The 22212-nt window shown below is 39.8% G+C and overlaps 1 protein-coding gene across 1 annotated transcript in view; it reads right to left on the bottom strand.

Annotated features, from left to right (window-relative positions):
- The window catches only part of LOC5575443 (discoidin domain-containing receptor 2), a 918178-nt gene that overhangs the window by 39660 nt on the left and 856306 nt on the right, over window positions 1-22212 (bottom strand). Inside the window, 3 exon segments of the mRNA XM_021844675.1 lie at window positions 7953-8087; window positions 8089-8103; window positions 8270-8429. Of these exon segments, the coding sequence (XP_021700367.1) occupies window positions 7953-8087; window positions 8089-8103; window positions 8270-8429 (310 nt within the window).

Here is a 22212-nt window from a genome sequence, read left to right as displayed (position 1 = left end):
ATTTGAGTGTGCTAGCCATATGGATTTCATCATTGATTTCACGGTATAATAACATGTGTATCAACATTAGGTTGTCATGTGAAACAAACATGAATTTCCAAATATTAAATCATGAAAACCAACTGATTTGCTTATTGAATTCTAAATATAGTAGCTTTAGATGGTCATGTGTGATAGAACATAAATGTCAAGGGACTGTAAGAAGAAATTTGGTAGAAAAACTTTTGCTCCCAAAAATATGGATCCGAGGCTCCTCTGCTTGTCGCAAGCTCTCTTGATTTTTTTTTTCAAACCCGTGAGCCAGCAACAAGCGGGGCGCCGCAAATCCATAATTTGAGAAGCCAGGGATAAGCATATTCCATTTTTTTCGAAACTGAAAGCCAGGAAAATCTGTTAGTGGAATCCGATTTTTCTACTAAGCTATACATTATAATCAATGTTTTCTTATAGAAAGGTAGAACTCTCGTACATCGGTCAACTTCACTAATAAAAGAAAAATCGAATTCACAAATTTTCATTTCATTTTTCATTTTCAGCTTCAAAATTTGCTTCTTCTCTTTGTGTTCGACACGAGGTCCAACCGCAATTCAGTTCACTATGCATCCCATGGGTTGATCACAAACAATTTAGAAGCTTTGAACATGGAAATCGATAGCATAGCTCATGGATTTCATCATAACAATCTCATTGCGCAAATCAATGAATGGACCAACTTGAACATGATGATTATGACACAAGGTAACCATAAGCAAAACACACTGAATCCGTGTTGGAGTGATGATCTATGCGTCCATAGGTTGACACATGCGAATCTGAAGAGAAAGCTTCGGGAACTTATGTGGAAAAAATATGGAATCCCTGTTGTCGGTTGATGAATCAATCCATGAAGCAATACACAGGAATTTAATGTGTAACACACACGAAGTTTGCATGAAAATCATAGCAAATCGATATGGACGTTCATGAATCGATCCATAATTTTAAACACACAGATCGAGCGTGTGGATTTTTATCAGTGTAGTAGGGTCGGGTGACACAGGCCCGAAACGGCGAGTGGGCTAATGGCGCAGGCTTCCCCTGTTTCGTAAAACCGTGGCAAGCCTTAGAGTACGTTCCAAATCCATCGCCTGCTTGTTCCAACTGAGCGGGAATAGGCTCAGATGGCTTTACCTGACTTGCGCTGATCCGGCTCTGAACATAGTTTCACATTAAAGACCATCCCAACCTTAGCATTGCCTCCATGCGTGGATAGATAACCATGGGATCATAAAGGCGACTATTCCAGCGGAGATGGATAGCGGCTCTTGGGGGGACCCATAAGAGATGATCAACCAAAATAAACAATTAGCGGAATGTGAAGGAGAGAACAACGCCCAGATACAGTGACGACGGCAGACATGTGAGATGACCGATGGCCCGAGGCTAATCAAGGCCATGGATCGGAATAGGGAGTACCTTCCGAAAATGCAGGCAGATGCTGAGCAACTCGTGTCATCATCGAGCTCGTTAAGAGCAAAAGCAATTGTGACAATCAGACCTAGCTGCAAAGCAGGACTACGAGAAAGCCAAGGCACAACTTGGCAAGGTAAAAGGCAACAGAGAAAGTAAGTGGGGTTAGACTGAAGCGTTTTCCTTCACAGGCAATGCGAATGTATCTGATGATATTATTCGATACGCAATGTGAAAAAGAGGTCCTTCCGAGGAGGAATACGTGGTGAAACGACCTATTGCTAAGGGAAAAGTAATCTACGCGGCCGTACTTCAGAGCGGAAAAGCTGGCGCTCCGCGATCAAGAGAACATGGCAACGGTTGAGAAGCCAACACGAAGCCTGAGTCCAAGAAAGCCGAGAAAAAGAGCCACGGGATTACCAGAACCAGGCAGTGCATCCACATTCCACAGGAACCACAGGCGCAAGGTAGCAGCAACCCGTGGATACGATTCGGAAAAAAGAGAGAAAGGAGAAAACCGAAAACGGAGCCCAAGGAGAATGCAAACCGGAAATAGCGAAACGTAGGAATTTAGAAAAGGCCCTTGTTATCAAAACGGAGGAAGCGAAATACGTCGAGGTTCTGAAGGCGATGCGAAGCACAGAGAAGTTATCGCCATTGGGCGCAGATGTGCGGAGCATAAGGCGGACTAGGATTAGTGAAATGATATTAGTCTTAAAGAAGGAGCAAAGGGGTACAGTCTATAAGCAACTGGCACAAAATATTCTTGGCGATGAGGTTGATGTAAGATCCCTGACTGCAGAAGCGACTCCCAGTGTAAAAATCTGGATGACGTCACCGATGCAGCAGAGGCCTCGGCTACCCTCAAAGCGCAGTGTGACATCGACGTAGCCAGTAAGGACATCTACCTTAGAAAGGGCACCCAGGTGGCTGCCGGTCGCAGAAGCCAACAAAGCCAAGAACTTGGACATTCTCAAGGTAGGCTGATCTGTTTGCCGACTGAGCATACAACAGGTCGCTAAGTGCCTAATATGTGTCAAGATAAGCAACACATATTAGAGTTTAAAAATATTTGCTCACCTTAGTGATTTTAGTATTTTATTTTTTTGCAAAAAGTGAAGTGTTAAAGTTCATTTGTAGTTTTAATATGTGTTGACAAAGCAGACAACGGACATTTAACAGGCGAACCCAAATGTCGGGCACAAGCGAAGTATCAAAGCAGCCAAAACGGAAGTAACACAGGTCAATTCAAACCACTGTGATGCAGCTAAGCAGCTGCTTTGGCAGTCAGTCTCGGAAACCAAGACTGGCGTGGTGTTACTATCGGACCCATACCTCATACCAGCCAACAACGGGAACTGGGTGGCGGATAGGTCTTAACTGCTAGCAGCTATAGGGACAGACGATACCCCTTCCCCAAGATGTTAGCAAAAATCAACGGCGTGTTCTATTGCAGTTGTTACGCGCCCCCAAGATTAAAGAATTCTTTAAAATGGTCCACAGAATGATAGCCGAACTATCTAATCGGCAGCCAGTAGTGATAGCTGCAGACTTTAATGCATGGGCAGAAGAATGGGGTAGCCACTGTACCAACCAAAGAGGCCAGCAATTGTTGGAATCACTGGTTGCATTAAATGTAGAGCTGTCAAATGTGGGAACAGTGAGTACTTTCCGCAGAAATGGTGCAGAATCGATTATCGACGTGACGTTTTGTAGTCCTAACCTTTAAGGTACCATGAACTGGCGCGTTGATGACGGTTATACTCATAGCGATCATCAATCGATTCGCTATAGTATAATACCAGGCGAGCGGAAGGCAGTGCGATGTAACTCGACCCAAGCCCGAGAATGGAAAACAGCGCGCTTCGACGGCGAAGTATTCACTGAAGCCCTGAGGCGTGAACGGAACACTCTGGACCTAAACGGTGGAGAGCTAGTTGCTGTGATATCACGAGCGTGTGATGTGTCATGCAGATAAAGGCCCCTCCTACAGAGAACAAGCCACCGGTGTACTGGTGGTACGAATCAATTGCAAATCTTCGAGCAATCTGCCTTCGAGCTAAATGAAGAATGCATCGCGCACTCACAGAAGCACAAAGAGAAGAACGCGGTGCAGCATTCAGAGAGGCAAAGATGGCTTTCTAAAAGGAACGCAAGAGTCGAAAACGGGCATGCTTTGATAGTCTATTCCAGAGTGTCAATTCGAGTCCGTGGGGTGACGCCTACAGAGCGGTAATGGCTAAGACCAAAGGTGCCATAGCGAGAGTAGTCGCCCGAGTTGCTGCGATCAATAATCGATGTACTCTTCCCGCTACATCACATAAGCCCATGGCCCTCAGCGCCGTATGCGGCAGATGAAGGAGAAGAAGTGGCAAGAGTGACGAAAGAAGAGCTGGTAGAAGTCGTGAAATCATTCCTATCAAACAAGGCACCGGGACCCGATGGTATCCCGAATGTTGTCTTAAAGGCGGCTGTGAATGCGTATCTGGATGCGTACAGAACCACGATGCAACGCTGCATTGATCTAGGAATCTACCCGGATGTATGGAAGCATCAGAAATGGGCGGAGAAAGCACAAGGTGATCCGTCGACGCATAGACCTATCTGTCTACCAGAAACGACGGCCAAGTTGTTGGAGAGGTTGATCCTCAACAGGCTAGTATCGTATTTGGAAGGTGCGGCTGGCCTGTCCAACAACTAGTTTGGATTCAGGTAAGGTAAATCGACTCTGGACGCTATCCAGTCGGTCGTTCAGACATCTGAGGTGGCAGTCGAGCATCAAAAGAGCGGCATTCGTTACTGTGCGGTTGGCACTCTGGATGTGAAAAATGCGATCAACAGAACAAGCTGGGAAGCGATAGCCCACTCACTTCACCGCCTCAAGGTCCCGGTGCAGTTGTGTAAGTTTCTAGAAAACTATTTTCACGGTAGGACTCTACTGTATGACACAGAGGAGGGGCAGAAAAGCGATCGAATTACTGCGGGAGTACCTCAAGGTTCAATCCTGGGGCCGATGTTATGGAATGCGATGTACGATGAGGTACTGAGGCTGCCCTTTCCGATGAGTGTTAAGATTGTTGGCTTCTCCGACGACATCACTCTAGTGATCTACGGCGAATTGATGGAGGAAGTAGAGTTGACAACAGCGCACTCTATCTCCATAGTTGAGGAATGGATGAAGTCTAGGAATCTAGGACTGGACCGCCACAAGCCTGAGGTGGTGGTCAATAACCGCAAGTCCGAGTAACGGGTGCTTATCTGGGTAGGTGATTACACCATAGAGTCCAAGCGTTACTTTAGGCATCTTGGGGTAATGATCGATGAGAAGTTCAGCTTCGCTAGGCCCGTTGGGTATGCATGTGAAAGGGCATCTACAGCTATAGCGACGAGGATGATATCTAATAGCTCTGCTGTAATTGCCAGCAAACGCAAGCTTCTAGTAGGCGTGGCGCTATGCGTACTTAGGTCTGCTCAAAAGCGCTTAGAACGAGCAGAAACCTAACGCGGTTGGAAAGCACGCATAGGATCATGTGCTTAAGAATAGCAAGTGGTTTGATTGCCCCCGTTTCATTATTGTGAAAGATCGCATGATCGCTACATGCGGAGAGGACACGTCCCATGACAATATAATCGAGAAAATGTGTGCGGATGCCGAGTGCTGGATTGCAGTAACTACGACTGTCGCTCAAATTATGCTAGAATTGCAGCGCATATGGCAGGCCAACCAAGAGTTGGCTGCAGAGGATTAGCACTGCCGATGCTGGTCCCCTGTAGCTTTGTTCAAGTCGGCTAGAAGCAGTTTGCCTAGGCTATTTATGCTAAATGTGTCAAGTGTTATATGTACTGTCTCCTCCCCGAAGAAATACCGTAAGGTGGTTCTGAGGCCAAGGGTAATGTGCACTTTGTACACCACTTGAGCAATTCAGTACAGTACAGTACATATTCTAGTTTTAGTTGGTCATTAGTGGGGCGGCATTGGTAAAATCCTACCTTGTAAAACAGATTTTTCCTGATGGCTTCCAAGCAAATTTCCCACCAGGGTTGGTTACCCGTTACGAAAAGATTTTGAACCGACCAGGAGTTGAATTTTGACACTTAGAACTTATCGTAGGAAGTGCCTTGCAAGTATCCACTGTTAGAATAAAATATATTTCCAACATTTTTTTGACTTGTATCCGGAAAATACGAACCTTAAGGCTTATGACATCCATCGAAATTAATCGATGAAAGACAAAGCAATCAACATAAGAGCGCAGTCAGCATTTTGAAGTGTTCGCATTTCTGCGCCCTTCAGCTGCTTGTTTTAAGTGATGACGGACGAACAAAAACGTCTAGCTAAAAGTGTGAAGTCTCCCCTATTTTCCACACCTCCCTGCTCATCCGGTCTAGGCTGCACACTTCCACATTGCTCGCAAGGATGCTAAATTAACGACGAATCAAATTTAGGCCTAAGTACAGATGTGTAGGAGACTTTTGTAGGGACAAAAATCAGGAAAAAAAGGACTAGAAAGTGTAAGTGGACATTTTCTAGAGCACATCGTTTGTGAATAAGAAGCGATTGGACCGAGGGAGGGCACTTCCTGTTCTCGGACGGTTTGAAGTCTATCTAGTTTGAAGTTTGGGAATCTCGTTAGACGTACCCTCCTCAATGTGGGAAGACTTTTTTTTGTTTGAGTGCAAAGTCGGTTCGCTTGAGGATACTTCATTTTCATTCAGGCGGAAATTCGATGCTCGTTAGGCTAGTGAATGTGGCAGTCAATACTACTTAAGAGATGGCCGACGACGATGAAATTCATGGTAATGACAATTCGGAAGGTGACATGAAGCGATTTTTGAAGTGTTTGGTAAGCATTGAAAGTGGTCAAATTTTTCAAAATTTGGTTTCAAAAATGGAAAAGCATAGTTATTGAGAGTAAATGTATTTTCAAATCAATCCAACACTATTCTGTCATATTAATGTGCATTCCGTCATCTATTCTTTCGACCATTTTGGATGACATTTTCAGCCCAGGTTTATCTCCGGTAGCAAAAATCATGTTTAACCAAAACCCAAATGGAAATTTTAATGTTTACTTGTATTGCTGGAGTGAAAATGGACTTAATGATTATTATTTATTAGCTAACAAATGAACTTTTACATCTTTTGACTCATTTCAAGTAACCCTGTTAGCTGAACTGCAGTTTATTAGGCGAAAGTTCATAAATATTGTAAAGAAGGATGATTACAATTCCATTACTCCGGTAAAATTATGACAATGCAATGACATCTCCAAGTAGAAATAATCCACATCCAAAGTGTAGTCCTGCTCATTCAATATCATCGTCGCCGAGGAATAGCACAACAAACATTTTTGCCGAATAAGAGTTGAACGAATTACGCTAAAGCTTATTTCAGTTTAATAAACTATTGTTCAGCTACTAATGTTACTTGGGAGGTCAGCGATGTTAATAAATGATTACCGCCTCCTCCGCCATCACTAATGCATATCTGATAGTGATTGAGAGGATTTGCTGCTGAGCTGAAATCCCAGAGACTGACCACGTTGAAATCCGACATGTTTCAGGGTATGAAAATGATTTTCCACAACGGTGAGAGTTCTAACCTGAGGGACTGATCAGAATAGTCAGAGGTGGAATAGCTCGCAATATCATAAATGCAAATCATAACGACATTTGTGGCTTTTGGCTTCAACCCCGATCGATGTTGAAATGGTTCACCCGTGGATAGCTTGGTATGCTATTTCTCGTTTCGATTCGATTGAATAATTAATTGGTTTTATATGTGCCGGGTGTCAGTTTCTCAGCTTTCCATATTTCCCCCCTCTCTGGCGGCCTCAGGTTTCCATATTTCCACTTAGTGACAACGTCGATTGAATTCGATAGAGCCGTCATTTCATGTGACACTTTATTGATTCGATTGGAATCGGAAGCTATCAGTCCCCATTATCGGTCACCATAACGGTTACAGAGACGTTTTAAGGTTTGAATTCAAAAAGTTTGAAAACTGAAAATTGAAAACTGAAAACTGAAAACTGAAAACTGAAAACTGAAAACTGAAAACTGAAAACTGAAAACTGAAAACTGAAAACTGAAAACTGAAAACTGAAAACTGAAAACTGGAAACTGAAAACTGAAAACTGAAAACTGAAAACTGAAAACTGAAAACTGAAAACTGAAAACTGAAAACTGAAAACTGAAAACTGAAAACTGAAAACTGAAAACTGAAAACTGAAAACTGAAAACTGAAAACTGAAAACTGAAAACTGAAAACTGAAAACTGAAAACTGAAAACTGAAAACTGAAAACTGAAAACTGAAAACTGAAAACTGAAAACTGAAAACTGAAAACTGAAAATTGAAAACTGAAAATTGAAAACTGAAAACTGAAAACTGATACCAGAAAACTGAAAACTCAACTCAAGAAACCCAACCACCAGCCCTGATCAATCCACTATATCAACCCATACGGCGAGAATGTAATCAAAATCATATTAAAATACTTACGTGTTTCTTGTTGTCCTGGTACATGTGCCCGATGTTCTCAATCACCTTTTCGTCGCTCAGGTTTTCGAAGGGTTGCTCCCGGGCGAACGTCAGGATTTCCCACAGCGTCACAGCAAACGACCACACGTCAGACTTTTGATGTAAATTTACCCTGCGTGCGTGGTGAAAATTTAATTAATTAGGGACATCAGCTCAGTTTGCATTAGGTCATGTGGTTTCATTTGCCGGGACATATAAGCGTAATCCGAGCGGCTATTATCTACAGTTTACGCACTGCACAGGCCATACAATTAGAGGAAAGTTGTGCAAGCTCTTACCATCAGGACGCTCTCCCAGGCCATCCACCGGATTGGCATCGGTTGTGATTGTCTTCCTGCTCCCTCCAGGTGGCAGTAGTCTGCAGGATATGCAATGCGGTTTATCACAGTTCCTAGTGTACAGATTTTTATCTCCAGCTGTGGTCCTACTAAACAGCTCCTGCAATGATTGGAAAAACAAGAACAAGGGGAACAATTTAATTATGAAATGGTTTCACACCACGACGGTGTCGTGTTGTTCATTGATGTGTGTATTGCGGCGATGCTTTCCGTTCTATTGACTGGGTGATTCTGGAAAATGGTTCATCAAAGGCATTGTTTTACAAACTTATTAATTTCAAACCAATTGCATATCATCATATCTGGTCGTATCGGTGTGGTATTCAAAGGCCGGATTTAGTGGAACGTAGATTTTGGAGGTTCCAGTCAAAAAGGCCGTGTTTTATTCTAAATCTTATATCAATTAACTTTTTATCCTATTTGAGTAAGAATTGAGAATAAAAACGTGGATTCTGAGTTCACCGAGCTTAGATATTTGAGTCAAGTTGGGACCCATCGGTCAAGGTCTGTATAATTCTCCACTGAATCATCATAGCACTGTTGGAAGAATTTCCAATAAACGAAACATGAAATTGAGGCATTATACCTCCGAATAATTATTAGCAAACAATGATTATCCAAATACCTCCCACTACTTTACAATCGTTCCAGTCCAAAGCCGAGGTTGCAGTCCATTGCCAATATCCCGGCCGACGAATTTCTAAAGTTCATCACAAAACCTCTGTTCGGAATGGCACAAATTCACAAACGTATGATAAATGGTTTCCAGCGCTATCCGTGACCGTCAGCCAATCGCAATTCGCATTGCAACGCATTCATCCGTGCATTCAAACAGACCTTTCCCTATTCGGTAAAAGAGGGGCAAGACTGGAAGCGGAAAATAGTTTGCAATCATATTTGCTACATTATTGTATGTAAGCACATTGCATACCGAGCGAGAGTATCGTCGTGGTCGTCGAAAATATGTTTCACTGTTCCGAGGCTCACAAGGCCCCCTTCTCCTGAATGGATAGGCCGAAAATGCAATCATCACAGTCATCATTTTCTCCATACGAGCAAACGAGCTCAGTTCTCGATTCTCGACACAGTGTCGATCTGATTATTGTCCTAAGCTGATCAGGGATATGTTCGCGGAATGTAACGAAACTATGCACGGCTGCATATCGCCGAGTCGTTGGTATATTGGCGAAATTCGCGAGCCCCGTCAGCGCTTTGCCTTTGCATTCAACATTCACCGTTGATTAAGCAGCGTGGATAATGCTCCATGGTCCGAAATTTATAATAGACTATTTGAAAAATGCAACTTCGCCATGTAACGTTGGGATCGACTACATTTGGGTTCCATACAGTTGAACAATTGCGATGAAGAAGACCTGTGTTACGCCAAGCCAAAAAAAATGACGATTCATTAACAAAAAAAGCTACAGTAGTTATTGCATAAGGAATTCCAACGTGATGCTTACAATAATGCATCAAAGGTTTTCTTCAAGATTTTTTCAGGGTTGTTTTAACAGATTCCATTGAGAGTTTTTCTATAGATGCCTCTTGAAAATTCAGGGATTCATCAGGGAATATCTAAAAGGATTCCTTCATGAACGTTTTCAGTGCTACATGCGAAAGATCTCTCAGGAACATTGAAATAATTCATTTATGAGTTGCTCCAGGGATTTTACGATGAATATCTCTAAATATTCGGTCAAGTTTTCTTTAATGCCACCAGTTTTTTTTTGTGGTAGAATTTCCATTAGAGGCTTCTATAGGTATTAGTTACTTCAAAATTCATTCTGGAATAGTTTCAGCGATCCAAACAATTTTTTTTTCAAAACATTTCTCAGGAACTAATGTGGAAAAAAGACCAGAGAATCTTCCTGGAATTCCTACAGACATGAAATCAATAATGACACTACTGATTCCCTGAGAGTTTTTTTTTCGTGGAATTGCGTTAAAAATTTAACTTCGAGGTTTTTTTGTCTTTCCAGAGATTCCAGATTATTCAGAATATTCAGCAAATTAGAATTGTTGGAAATTCGTTCACATATAGTACCATGACCCCACAGTTATGGATCAAATCGTGTGGAGTCCAACCTATGAAATTCAATAAAACAACATGGAAAAGGTAAAATTGTAATTTAAAAGCACAAATTGAATCGTTTCAAATTGGAACTTCGGTTAGTAAACACCAAGTTTTCCACCCATTTTTGTCTGCTTAAAAATGAAATTTACAAACCTTGATGTTTTTTATCCTTAGTGCTATTGTCTGAAGATGTCGAATCCAATGCTTAAAATGGCAGAAATCGACATTCTTTGGAAGTGATCCATAACCGTGATAAACAATCAGTACAGTATGATTACTGAAAATGACCATATAAGGATAGCTATGAGGTACCAACTAAACATTTGTCAAACACACCGTTATTTAGCGGTGGAATGTTGTGCTTAGCATTACAAATGATAGAAGGCGAATAGTATGACATGGGAAAAAATACGTTTCACGTCATCGTTTATGTTTTGAGCGAGTTATCCGATGTTAAACGCCAAAGTGATCCGTAAATATGGGTGATCCGTAACTGTGTGGGCATGGTATTTGAGCTTGATGGAAATTGTTTGCATAAGTTTTGATTTTTGGTTTACTGCAGAATATTTCGGCTCACTAATCTGTTCGAGCTTGTTGGGATTTTTTTTGACTTTATTCTGATTTATAAATACATCCGTTTTTTAAACGAATAATTAACACTGAAATAATTGAGATAGTTGCAAACCTCACAAATTTAAAGACTCCAGCACGATTTCAAAATTTATAACGCAAGCATCGGAAATCATTATTTCTGTGTTGTCTTTTTCATGACGGCTTATCTGCATTCATCGATTTCTCTTCATCGTTGCTCTCTTTGCGCTATTGCAGAAAACTGATTCTCTTTTCGTACAATATTTTGTGCTGTAGGATGAAGAATCTCTATGTCTTGCTTCATTAACAAGAATCATTACAGATTTATCTAATTTAACGAAGTTATTAGCGAAAGAGAGGATCGATGAAGAGAAATCGCTCATGTCAGATAGGCCCTATTGAAGAAACAGCACAGGTTTGCTCTCTTTAAATTTATTAGCTCTACCTAGAATTTCACAAAAACTTTTTGTTATGTTAAACGGCTCATTTTAGTTAACGAATACGATCCGAATCACTCACTTTCGTGAACCGGATCTTTTGAGCGGTTCAGTGGCTCAGCGACTCGCAAAGAAAGACCAAATTGAACTAAGTGACCGGGAAAATCGAACAGTTCATTCTGACTCGCGCGACATGAGCCGTACGATCTTTCACTTCCTCATTCCTCTTGAGAAACTCACGAATATCGTCCCATTTCCCATTGTCATTCAGATGAACACATTCTCTCTGTATCCCTCGTCTGCCTGTAGGCAATTGGGAGGGGAAAATTAGTTTTCGTGTTCAGTATCATAAGGACGTTAATGAAGTGATCGATTTCTCTTCAGCTAATAACTTGACGGGATCAATGTTTCCGGCTATTATTTTTGCACAGTTGATTAAATGTCAATGTTATTTTTGTTTCAGTAGAAATTACTCATAGTTCTTCAACATTCTGCATCGTAATATTAATCATTGAATTTCGTATAACAACCCGAAGATAAAGTCGGTGAAGAGAAATCGATCACTCGGATACGCCCAGACAACCTGAAGTCGCATAACAGTTTACGAACAAAGTCATTTATTTACACATATTACATCACACCCGGACTACATGGTGGATGATATCGTTTGATCGATGAGTTTCCTCGCATAAAATTCTATTTTCTGAGTTCATTTGTACATTTCGTTTCTTCCCGTATACTTGTACAAAGTAGGTCGGATCAATCCGTAGCAGCTGTCAAATCAATTTTGTTATGATAAATTAAGTCGCATAAGAGTACAGATAAGTTCGCAAGAAAATTTACAAACTCGCATTGCATGTTATTTTTCGTCATATAAAATATGCACGTATATCGCCTCCACTTTTGTACGTATAAGGCCTTTTCGCAACATCTTATACGTGAAACTTTGCGCATATAAGCATCGCATAACGCTAAAGATGATTTCGTTATATGTACATTCTGGTTGTCTGGGCGTCTGTATGATACTCAACGCGAGAGTTGTTTGCAAAGAGTGCGGAGCTGCAGCATGGACTTATTCACAGTCTCCTTTTTTTTTCGCTCTAAATGCGGGCCGTGTTTATGTAGAATGACATCCGGATCAACATCCAGTGAAGGAAGGTTCACCGGATGAACATTGAGTGCATGAATGCGCAGCAAAATCGTTCATTTTCTGTAAACACAGCCCGCAGTAAAGGTTTACTTCCCGTTGGAAGTTGCAGCGTGACGTCATCGTAAATTAGTTCATACGCAGAAAAACAAGGCACGTATCAAGCTTTATAATAAAGACGAGAAACAAACGTAAGAGAATAGGTCTTTTCATGTGACAGGCCCGAGTTTACATTTGTAAACATCGCTGGAGAACCGGTACATATAAGGGCCTATCATTACCATAGAAGATCTCAGTGTTGCGTGGGTCTTCTTCGTGAACGATAATCGCATCTTCGTGATCCAACATTCGCCAAAATTCATTTTTCATTTTTGCATCACAAAGAGAATCGCAAAAAGAGAACAAAGGTAACGCCGAAGAAGCAAAATGACCACACCGATAAGTTGCTCGTGAAGCCCTTTCTCTCGGAGGATTTATTTATCCACCCGCTGTTCATTCTCGTGATTCATTGCAAGGTTGCTTCTTCTCGCAAAATCAAGCAAACAATCTACTGGTCGCATCGTGTACTTAACAGTGCTGGGACTGGTAATAGTAGTAGGCTTGAATTTCGAGAAAATCACGTTGCTCTTCCCAGTACAGTAGATCAAAAACGCGAATCTCATCATGTAGCCTATGTTGGGTGCATGAATTTTCCAAACCAGAGGTGTCATTGAAGGCTGTTAATGCGGGAAATGCAGCAGGAAATAGAACATTTTTCTACAGTAATTTTGGGTTGCCCTTAGCAACGGGTGTTTTGCTATTTTCAAGGCTGTTTGCCTACAGCAACGATGGACCGATGCACGAATTCACTAATTTGACGTTTGAGCGGTGCTGAATTAACTGGTTTCCGTGGTCACATAAATAACACGGCGCCGCTCAAACGTCAGATAGTGAACTCGTGCATCGGTCCATTGGTGTGAGTTCCACTGACTTCGCTGACTGTGATTTGCTTTGCTTGGCTACTGTAGAATGAATTCCAGATTTTTCCAACCCTGGTACCGTTTTGATTCATACTACGGACAGCTTCTTATTCCGGATACTCTACTTTGTATGGGAAACATTTCACATGAAATGTTTCAATATTTGCCGTTCAAAAGGTTACACTTCCGAGGTTCATTTTATTCAAAATTTTCTATAGATTTCTATAAAAAATATAATACTCAACTGCCTTAGACGCCTCTTTAGTGGTTTGCCAATTTCAAATAATGATTTGAGTTGTCTTTTTATTATTTTCATGAGCTGTCCGGAATTTGAATCAAATTGTCCGGAATATGGGCCAAAGTTAGGGAAGCGTCCGGAATAAGAATCATGAAAAGTTCACACATTTTTAAGTATTTAAAATTATTCATGTATCAAAAACAAAATCTTCACACACCATTTGAAAGTTGAGTGTTTTGAAGGCTCGATAGCACCAAGGAATCATACAGATTGATTAATTTTATATGCTCTCTGATGGGTTATACTTCATTGAGGCCTTAAGTGTCTGTAATATGAATCAAAACGGTACTGAGTACACGTAGCCCGACAAAAGCACGCTTGAAGTATACAGCACGAGCATGGCTGGGTGCTGCTGGCTATGGCTTAGACCAGTCTTCCCAAACGAACACCGAACACGTTGGTTCAGACGGTTTCGTACTCTGTTCTCGTGTGTGAACCGAAACGCACGAACCTGAACCTAAACCCAAACATGTGTAAAGAGAGCATCGGTTTAAACGCCGGTTCGAAAACCGGTCCATTCAAACTCTGGTGCAAATCTTCGGTTGCATCCGAGGTTCAGAACGATGACACAAACGGACGGATAGAAAACGGTAGATATCCACGCTCATCAATTTCTACTTATCGTGCATTATCGTATGATATAGTCAAATTCTTAGTTTTTTCATAAAGTTACGGCTAAATGATATTTAAAGTATTGATCTTAGTTAAACTGCTTAAATAAGACATTTATTCAAGCCTTAGACCGCGACTGCTCTTGAGCTAATTACGCAACAATTTTCTGGTAATGTTTAAGTACAATTGCAACATAATATCGATGTCATTTATACGAATCGCAAAATGTACCGATTTCAACACTAAATATGAGTGAGATGTTAGAGTATAGCATCGAACTATAAAAACAAAATATGCTTAAATTTAATTTTAATAAAATATGTTGTTAAATTTAATTTTCCTACATGTTGTTGAAAATACATGAGTTTCTACCATATTCAAAATTAATAAATCAATTAACGAACCCGGATTTGTGGCGCACCAGCTTGTCGCGGGCTCGCGTGAATTGCACGATGAAATGAATATTTTTCTGCTCTTCGTAAAGAGCAGGTAGCGTGAATCATACCGCTTACATTACCGAACGATGAAATCACGCGATGGCAGCGTTAGGAGTAGTACCGATCCGAAAATTATACACGAACGAATGAAGCACCAGCACGGATGTCCATGTTCATTCGCAGATTCTGCTTTGATGCCTAGGAAAATTCATTGTGCCTCATGGTTCCAATCGCTGTTCAGCAACTCTGGGAGCAGTGTCGTAAACATTCAGCCGAATGATTCCCGATCAGAGCGAAAAAGAACAAAAACAAACTCCGCTAGCACGAGGCCAATCTGACTATTAGAACGAATGCGACGAGAAAGACAGTGTGTGCAGCACATGCACTCATTCAGTGTCGCCCACTGTTGGTGTCATTTCAATTTTCCATTTCACCTAGAGGCACTGATATTGAGAATTGAATATAAAATATCTATTGAAGTTTACATTATTGGTGTAAGAAAACGGCAATGCGATGCCTCCAGTTGGTAAATAATAATTATCTTTCAAGAAAAAAGTACAACTTTTGCAATTTGCGGATGTTTTTGTAGGGTATTTTGATGAAGATTATTTTTTTTCACAGGTGAAACTGAATTTGCTGCCACCGAACGTAAGTAGGTGGATGCGAATCAGTGTATAAAAAGTAATTGAAAAACTGAATTCACAATATATCAGATTCGGGCATGTATTATCAAAACGACATACACACAAGGACGAAATCAACGATGACGGATCCTACTGAGGGTCGGCGTTGTTGATTGTATATTGAAATATGCAGAGACTGACTGGAAGAACTGGCAAAAAGCTTGAGATCAGCTGATTTTAAACTTCTCGTGAAATGGCTTATAAGAGAAAAGAATCGATTTATTCTCTTTCTGGGTTACTATTTATCCGATCCTTTGTTTGCAGTGTTGTCACAAGTACAGATTTATCTGGATTGTACCTTTCCATATACTGATAGATTCTGGTGCAGACTATGTCCGGTACAAATTTTACTATTTCAGCCAACTTGCATGCAAGTTTGCCAGTTTGTAAGGCAATTTATTTGTTTAATTTGCCACAGAATACAAACTATATGCGTATAACAATACTTATTAGCAAAGTTCATAATACTATCGATGCTCAAAAGTTTTTTTTTTGGTATTTTTGGAAAGTATTGTTAGTTTGCCATATAAGAGCAACAGTTAGTTTTGCATGGAGACGGCAAGCATGTAAAAAAAAACGGTTTATTCTAAATTTTATCGTGCAAATTCAACCAAATTATATCTAAAATGAAAGTTGAAGTCATATTTTGCATGCTTGTTGGATTGGATCACAAAAAAATTGATCAACCATACTTTCATGTAAATATCACTTGAACCAGTGTTTTTTACAGTCTATGGACATGCTCTATATCAACTGCAGCGATTTGCAGTAGACAGGATATCCCGGGTCCGATCCATCTGACAAGCCAATCGAGCCCTCTGTCACCATAGAAGATGGTATCTCCATCAATGTCGATAGCCTGGTTTTTTTACAACTTTGGCAACCTGTAGCTAAAAATCGTGACGTGTAGGACATTTCTGAGAACGACATCAGATTCAGCAGCCCCAAATCTACTAGAGACACATAATTTCGTTCTTGAGACACGCAAAAATGTCATTTTTGTTACGCTGTGTTACAGATTTTCACGGAAAAGTACAGATTGATAAATTTATAGAACTGGCAATTTTTGTAACACAGAATCCAAGAGATGCGTGAAACTCTGAACTTATTTTCACAAAACTAATATTGAAAGATACTTTTTACATATAATTTAAAATTTATTATATAAAATCTCGCGTCCAGTATCATAAGGACATAACTGCATTGATCGATTTCTCGTCATATTCTCTTTAGCTAATCACTCGACCGAGTGAACGTTTTCAACTGCTATATTTGATCCAGTAAAAAGTACTCATCGCCCTTCGTCATTCTGCAGCATGAAATGTTACGAATATCGATTGAATTTCGTGTACTGATCCAAAGAGAAAATCGACGAAAAGAAATCGATCACTGCAGATACGCCTGTATGATACTAAACGCTAGAAATGTGAAACGATTTCAATAGAATCGTTGTTAAATTTCCATCTTTGATTTTAGGAGTTTTCACCAATTTATGTTGTGTCTATACTGGCAAACTCGTCATGAACGAAAGCCACTTTAATAGAGATAAATAATAATAATATTGAGTATGGTACATGGTTTTAGAATCTCGGGTACAGAAGATGAGATTTTTGAAAGTTAACACTGGTTGACTGCTGATCTAATTACCCAGCTCTAGCTTAAAAAAAGCTACAGAACACTTTTTGGATTGAGTAATTTGGATCTATTGAACGGCTTATTTCGCTCTTCTCTATTGGTAACAGTTGATAACATTTTGAGAAGCTTTCAAACACAAAGGCGAAAAATACTACATCAGTTTTTATTTTTGAGAACACCCTGTTATTGGCTCACGACTCTTTAGGAGGCTGCGACCCAAAGTTTGGGAAACTATGCAGTATGAATCTTCGAGGGCTTCCTTGTAGGATTTTTCTCAAACTTTTCTCGTGATACCTGCCTGCTGGGGATGACTATCATGAATTACTCCGGAGATTTTGTCATGAATTCCTCGAGCTTTCTTCAAAAAAATAAAAATAAATATGGGCTTCGTAGCCGTGCGGTTAGCGGCGTCAGTCGTTTAGGCATATTGTGCTACGGAGTGTGGGTTCGATTCTCGCCCCAGTCGGAGAAAACTTTTCGTCAAACGAAAAATTCTTCACTGGTCCTCTGGTCGTTCCGTGTGTCTGTTGTCTAATGTTAGTTATGTTCAGTCTGTGCAGCCTATGGCTGAAGACGGTGTAAATTGTCTTTAAAAAGTCCGATATTATATTATTATTGTCTTTATAAACAAGGCTTTCAGCCCGTAGAGCAATCCAGTTATTACTCCTTGAATTTATTTTAGAGATTGCTTAAAACATCCTGTAGAAAATATGTTTTAAAACCTTTTACCAAGTATTCGTCGGATTTGCATACCAATACCTCGTGCGTTTCTGTACAGTTTTTTCTAGATTTTTTTCAATGGATATTTTAAGGATTCAGCCCACGGAATCCTTATTGACTCTGTAATGAAATCGAATATCCCCTGTATAGAGCAGCTCTCTGCACGAAAGAATTTAGCTTCTTTACAAGCGTAGCGCCACCTCTCTGTGAAACAGAAAAAACAATTCAAAAACTCTTTGGTTGCGGCGTGAGTACCGTTGCGATCTCACAACGTTGCAAATTTAGAACTAGAATATAGAACCATGTTGAATTTAATATTTTAGACAGTTTAGTTGTGCTAAGAGAGTAATTTACGCCTCCACTCAGGGTGATTGGGATATTGATGCTGAAGATTCTTGCCCCGATATTAAGTTTCCTTTTTTTCATTCCGTTTAGCTTCCGTTAGGTATAAAGATTTTTGTTGGTCTGTTGGTGACGCTGAGATTGACGACTGTTTGAGCCCATTGACCCGCACAAACGAGTGTCTCAAGCCGGGCCTCTATAAAAAGCAACAGTAGTCTCTCCATAGAAGAGTGGCGCTAAAACTGCTGCTGTTAAGTGCAAAAAAGCTTTCGTTACAACTCAAATACAAATATTTCTGCTAGGTTATTCATAGTGTATTAAAACATGTTTGGGGATTTATTTGTGTGGATCTAAATTGAGTGACGCAGTTATGTGTATTAAATCTAGAGATAGATATCTTGTATCTATGTTTCTGGGATTCATGCAAAAATATAATCAAGTATGCACCAAGTTTTTTTTTTATTACCAGAATGTATCCAGTGGAATCTCCTAGTAATTCTTCATGTTTTCGTTCTGTGATGTATCCGAAGATTACTCCGCGAAGTCCAGGATTCTCTCAGGAAGATTTCAAACCACTATCCTATCGAAAGCTTATTTATTGTATTTATTTGTTTGTTTAATTCAACGGACTTATAATAGTCTAGTTGAATATACTAATTCTTAGTTCTAGATAAACATAAACGTGTACGATTCTTCTATGCTCAATTGCACATAATCGATAAACATAAACTTAGACATAATTGATCAAAATCAACTAGAGAACAACATTAAATCAACAGTTAAAAGTGCTACATCAGTGAGGTCAACTATAAACACAAAACAATATTACAATGTATCAGGTTTACATGTATGCTATCTTCTTTTGAACTCCCGAAATTGGATGGTTCTTGGTCAAGTATACGGTTCCATAGCAGCAGATTGCCATGTACGGTTCAGGACAATTTTAAATGAAACGTAATCTGAATCTTCGTGGAACAACCCAGACAATCAGAAGTCGCAAAACAGTTCACGTAATAACTCGTTTATTTATACAAATTACATCAAATCCGCAACACACGGTAGATACAATCATCAGATTGATGAGATTCCTTGCATTAAAAGATTTTTTCTGGGTTCATTTGTACATTTTCTTTCGCCTTAAGTCGAATCAATTCATAGCAGCTGTCAAATCAACATTTGTTATCATAAGTTAAGTCGCATAAGATCACAGGTTAGTTCGGTAGAACATTTATACACTCGCATTGTATGCTATTATTTATCACATAATATATGCACGTATATCGCCTTCACTTTTGTACGTAGAAGGCCTTTTCGCGACATCTTATAAGTGATATTTTGCAAATGCAAAGCCTCCAGGTGATTTCGATATACATATGTTTTGTTTATCTGGGTTGATGCTACTCACTAGGAAAATGTTTGAAACTTGTCAAAAAAGTTGTAATTATGGTGCTTGTTTTGCTAGCTCCAACTTACCCCGGGTAATAAGATATTTTGGGGTTAGAATTTTCATATGAAGTGAAAACAAAATATCTGTTTATCGTAAATAGCTTTTAATAATACTTAAAACAGTAGCTTTTTGATGGTGTTTCAATTTATAGCACAATTATTTTATTATGAGCTTATGCAGGAAGTGAATTGTGTTACAATTTATTATGCTAGTTGGGAATGGCGCTGAATTGACAACTTTGTTACTTGAAGTTGTGACATTTTTCAAAAAACACACTGAAAAAGAAAGCTTATTTCCTCAGCATGGGATTGACCAAAATTTTAAATCAATGCGTCATTGGTTCCGTAATCTTATATTCTTTAAAGGCCACTCACAATTTTTTGGCAAATTCAATGCAACAGTCATTCAAGTCAGCGGGCAAAAGTTTGGGTTCACCTGAACTTACTTAAAACACGAAAATTCTGTGAACTATTGAAATCGGTTGAAGTATGATTTGCACGCGGCTCAGGTGAATCCAACTTTTGCTCGATACATACATACTAAGGGGAGAACTCAAATTTTTGCACGATGATTTAAATAAATGTTTCATTGATTTTGAAAAGTTTTCAGATTTTTACGCAAACATTTCTTAAGTGATTTTTATAGAATTTAAGAGTACGATTCTAATGACACATTGATTTAAAATTATGGTGAAGCCAAAGCTGTAGAAATCAGCCATGTTTTTCCAGTTTTTTTAATGTTACAATTTGAAGTAAAAATTTATTGTACAAAATTGAAAAAAAAATGTTTTTGGAAAAATACCTACGAAGTAAGAATAACTCATTGCCTATTCAATGCACTGTAGAGAGTTTCAATGGACGTTTCATCACAGAAATATGGACAGAATACTTGTGTATGTTTTTAAGAGGGTTGTATGTTTTTAAGGGAGTGAACCTAAACTTTTGCACGGGAGTGTAAACTTTAACTGAAATATACGTCCATGTTTGCCATTGCACAAAAATGCTTTTACCAGTCATATTTTCGGATGCTTTTAAATCAACCTTTCTTCACGCCTATGTACGCCGTCGTCGCCGATCAAAATTATTTCGGCTAGGCCTAAGCCGAAATATCCTTTCCAGTCGCGATTAGTAACCTGCTTATGCTTGGAACCATAAGCATATGATTCAATGCAATGAAAGTGTTTCCAGTATTTCTGTCAATTTGCTCGGAATTGTGTTCGACTGCGTTACACACGTGAAGTCCACAAACATTGACGGCGCAGACGATGGTGATGATGATGATGAGCTTCTCTGCCTATAGGAAAGCATACTCAACCTTTACTAACGATACACTGGGCCACGGTGGGGTAATGGATTGAAATGCATCACATTGCAATATGCAAACTGGGGTGGCCCATAATGGTCAAACTGTAGCATAGACTGACTGTACATGTCAATAGTTGCTACTTCGTGATTGATTGGAACGAGTTAGAATTGTGCTTCGATCCCAATAAATAAGGGATGGGACTTTCCGCTTGCTCTCGAAATGCACATTTTAGCAGCTTTCATGATATTGATCAATAACGGCGCCGGCTAAATTCTTACAGTCGGTTGGGACGAGGAAAGAATGTTAGTGTGTAATGATTGTTGCTTCTAGACGTTGAGAATACCTCTGCATCTCCACAATCACCACGGAAAAGGGTTGATTAGTAGGGGAGGAAACATAACTGGGAGTCTCTTTTGGTAGGTGATGCAATTCATGGATAAAAAGGAAAAATATTACTCTTACCTCGTTCGAAGCATAAAAGAGTGCAATATAGTTGATTGGATATTTTATTAACATAATCTACAATGTGACTGTGAATGTATTTTGTGCATCGCTGCCATCGTGATCATCAAGCGTAAGGGGTAAGGATGACCCAACGGCGGCTTTCGAGTGTGTTGGACAGTCAGACGACGAATGGTAAAATTGCCCTCTTTAACGGCCTCCGTGTGCGATAAATTATTAATATAAATTACGCTGCACTTTGCTCCGTAATGACGTTATTGAAAGTAATCAAAACAAACGGAAAACGTGGATGCACTTTTTGCTGGTTAGAACAGCTTTGCGTGGTAGTAAGTCATTTTCCTAGGATCGGATTGAAAAATGATTATCGAAACGATTCGATTGTGGTGCCTGAAGTTAAAGGGGTATGTAGGCCATATCTATTGAAGGATTGTTTAATATGTGATGAAAGTGTTCCATAACATATTGGGTTTTATTTAAATTCACTTATTGAACAACCCAAAGAATATACAACTAAATGACTTGCTTTCTGGTCGTACAACTCCTACTGGAAAAATCTTCATTTTGAAACTTGATGCATAAATGACTAGAGTCAACTCTTCCTTACTCTATATTTTCCATCTCTATATCGTGTTAGCGAGCCATACAAAAAGTTGGTTTTCATGGCAACCTCGATAACTCCTAGGATCGCAATTGCATTGGTTTTGTGTTCTCTAGCTCGATACCTCCCTAATTCG

Source organism: Aedes aegypti, chromosome 2, assembly GCF_002204515.2.
Source record: "Aedes aegypti strain LVP_AGWG chromosome 2, AaegL5.0 Primary Assembly, whole genome shotgun sequence".
Classification (NCBI taxonomy): Eukaryota; Metazoa; Arthropoda; class Insecta; order Diptera; family Culicidae; genus Aedes; species Aedes aegypti.
This window is presented reverse-complemented; position numbering and strand designations above follow the sequence as displayed.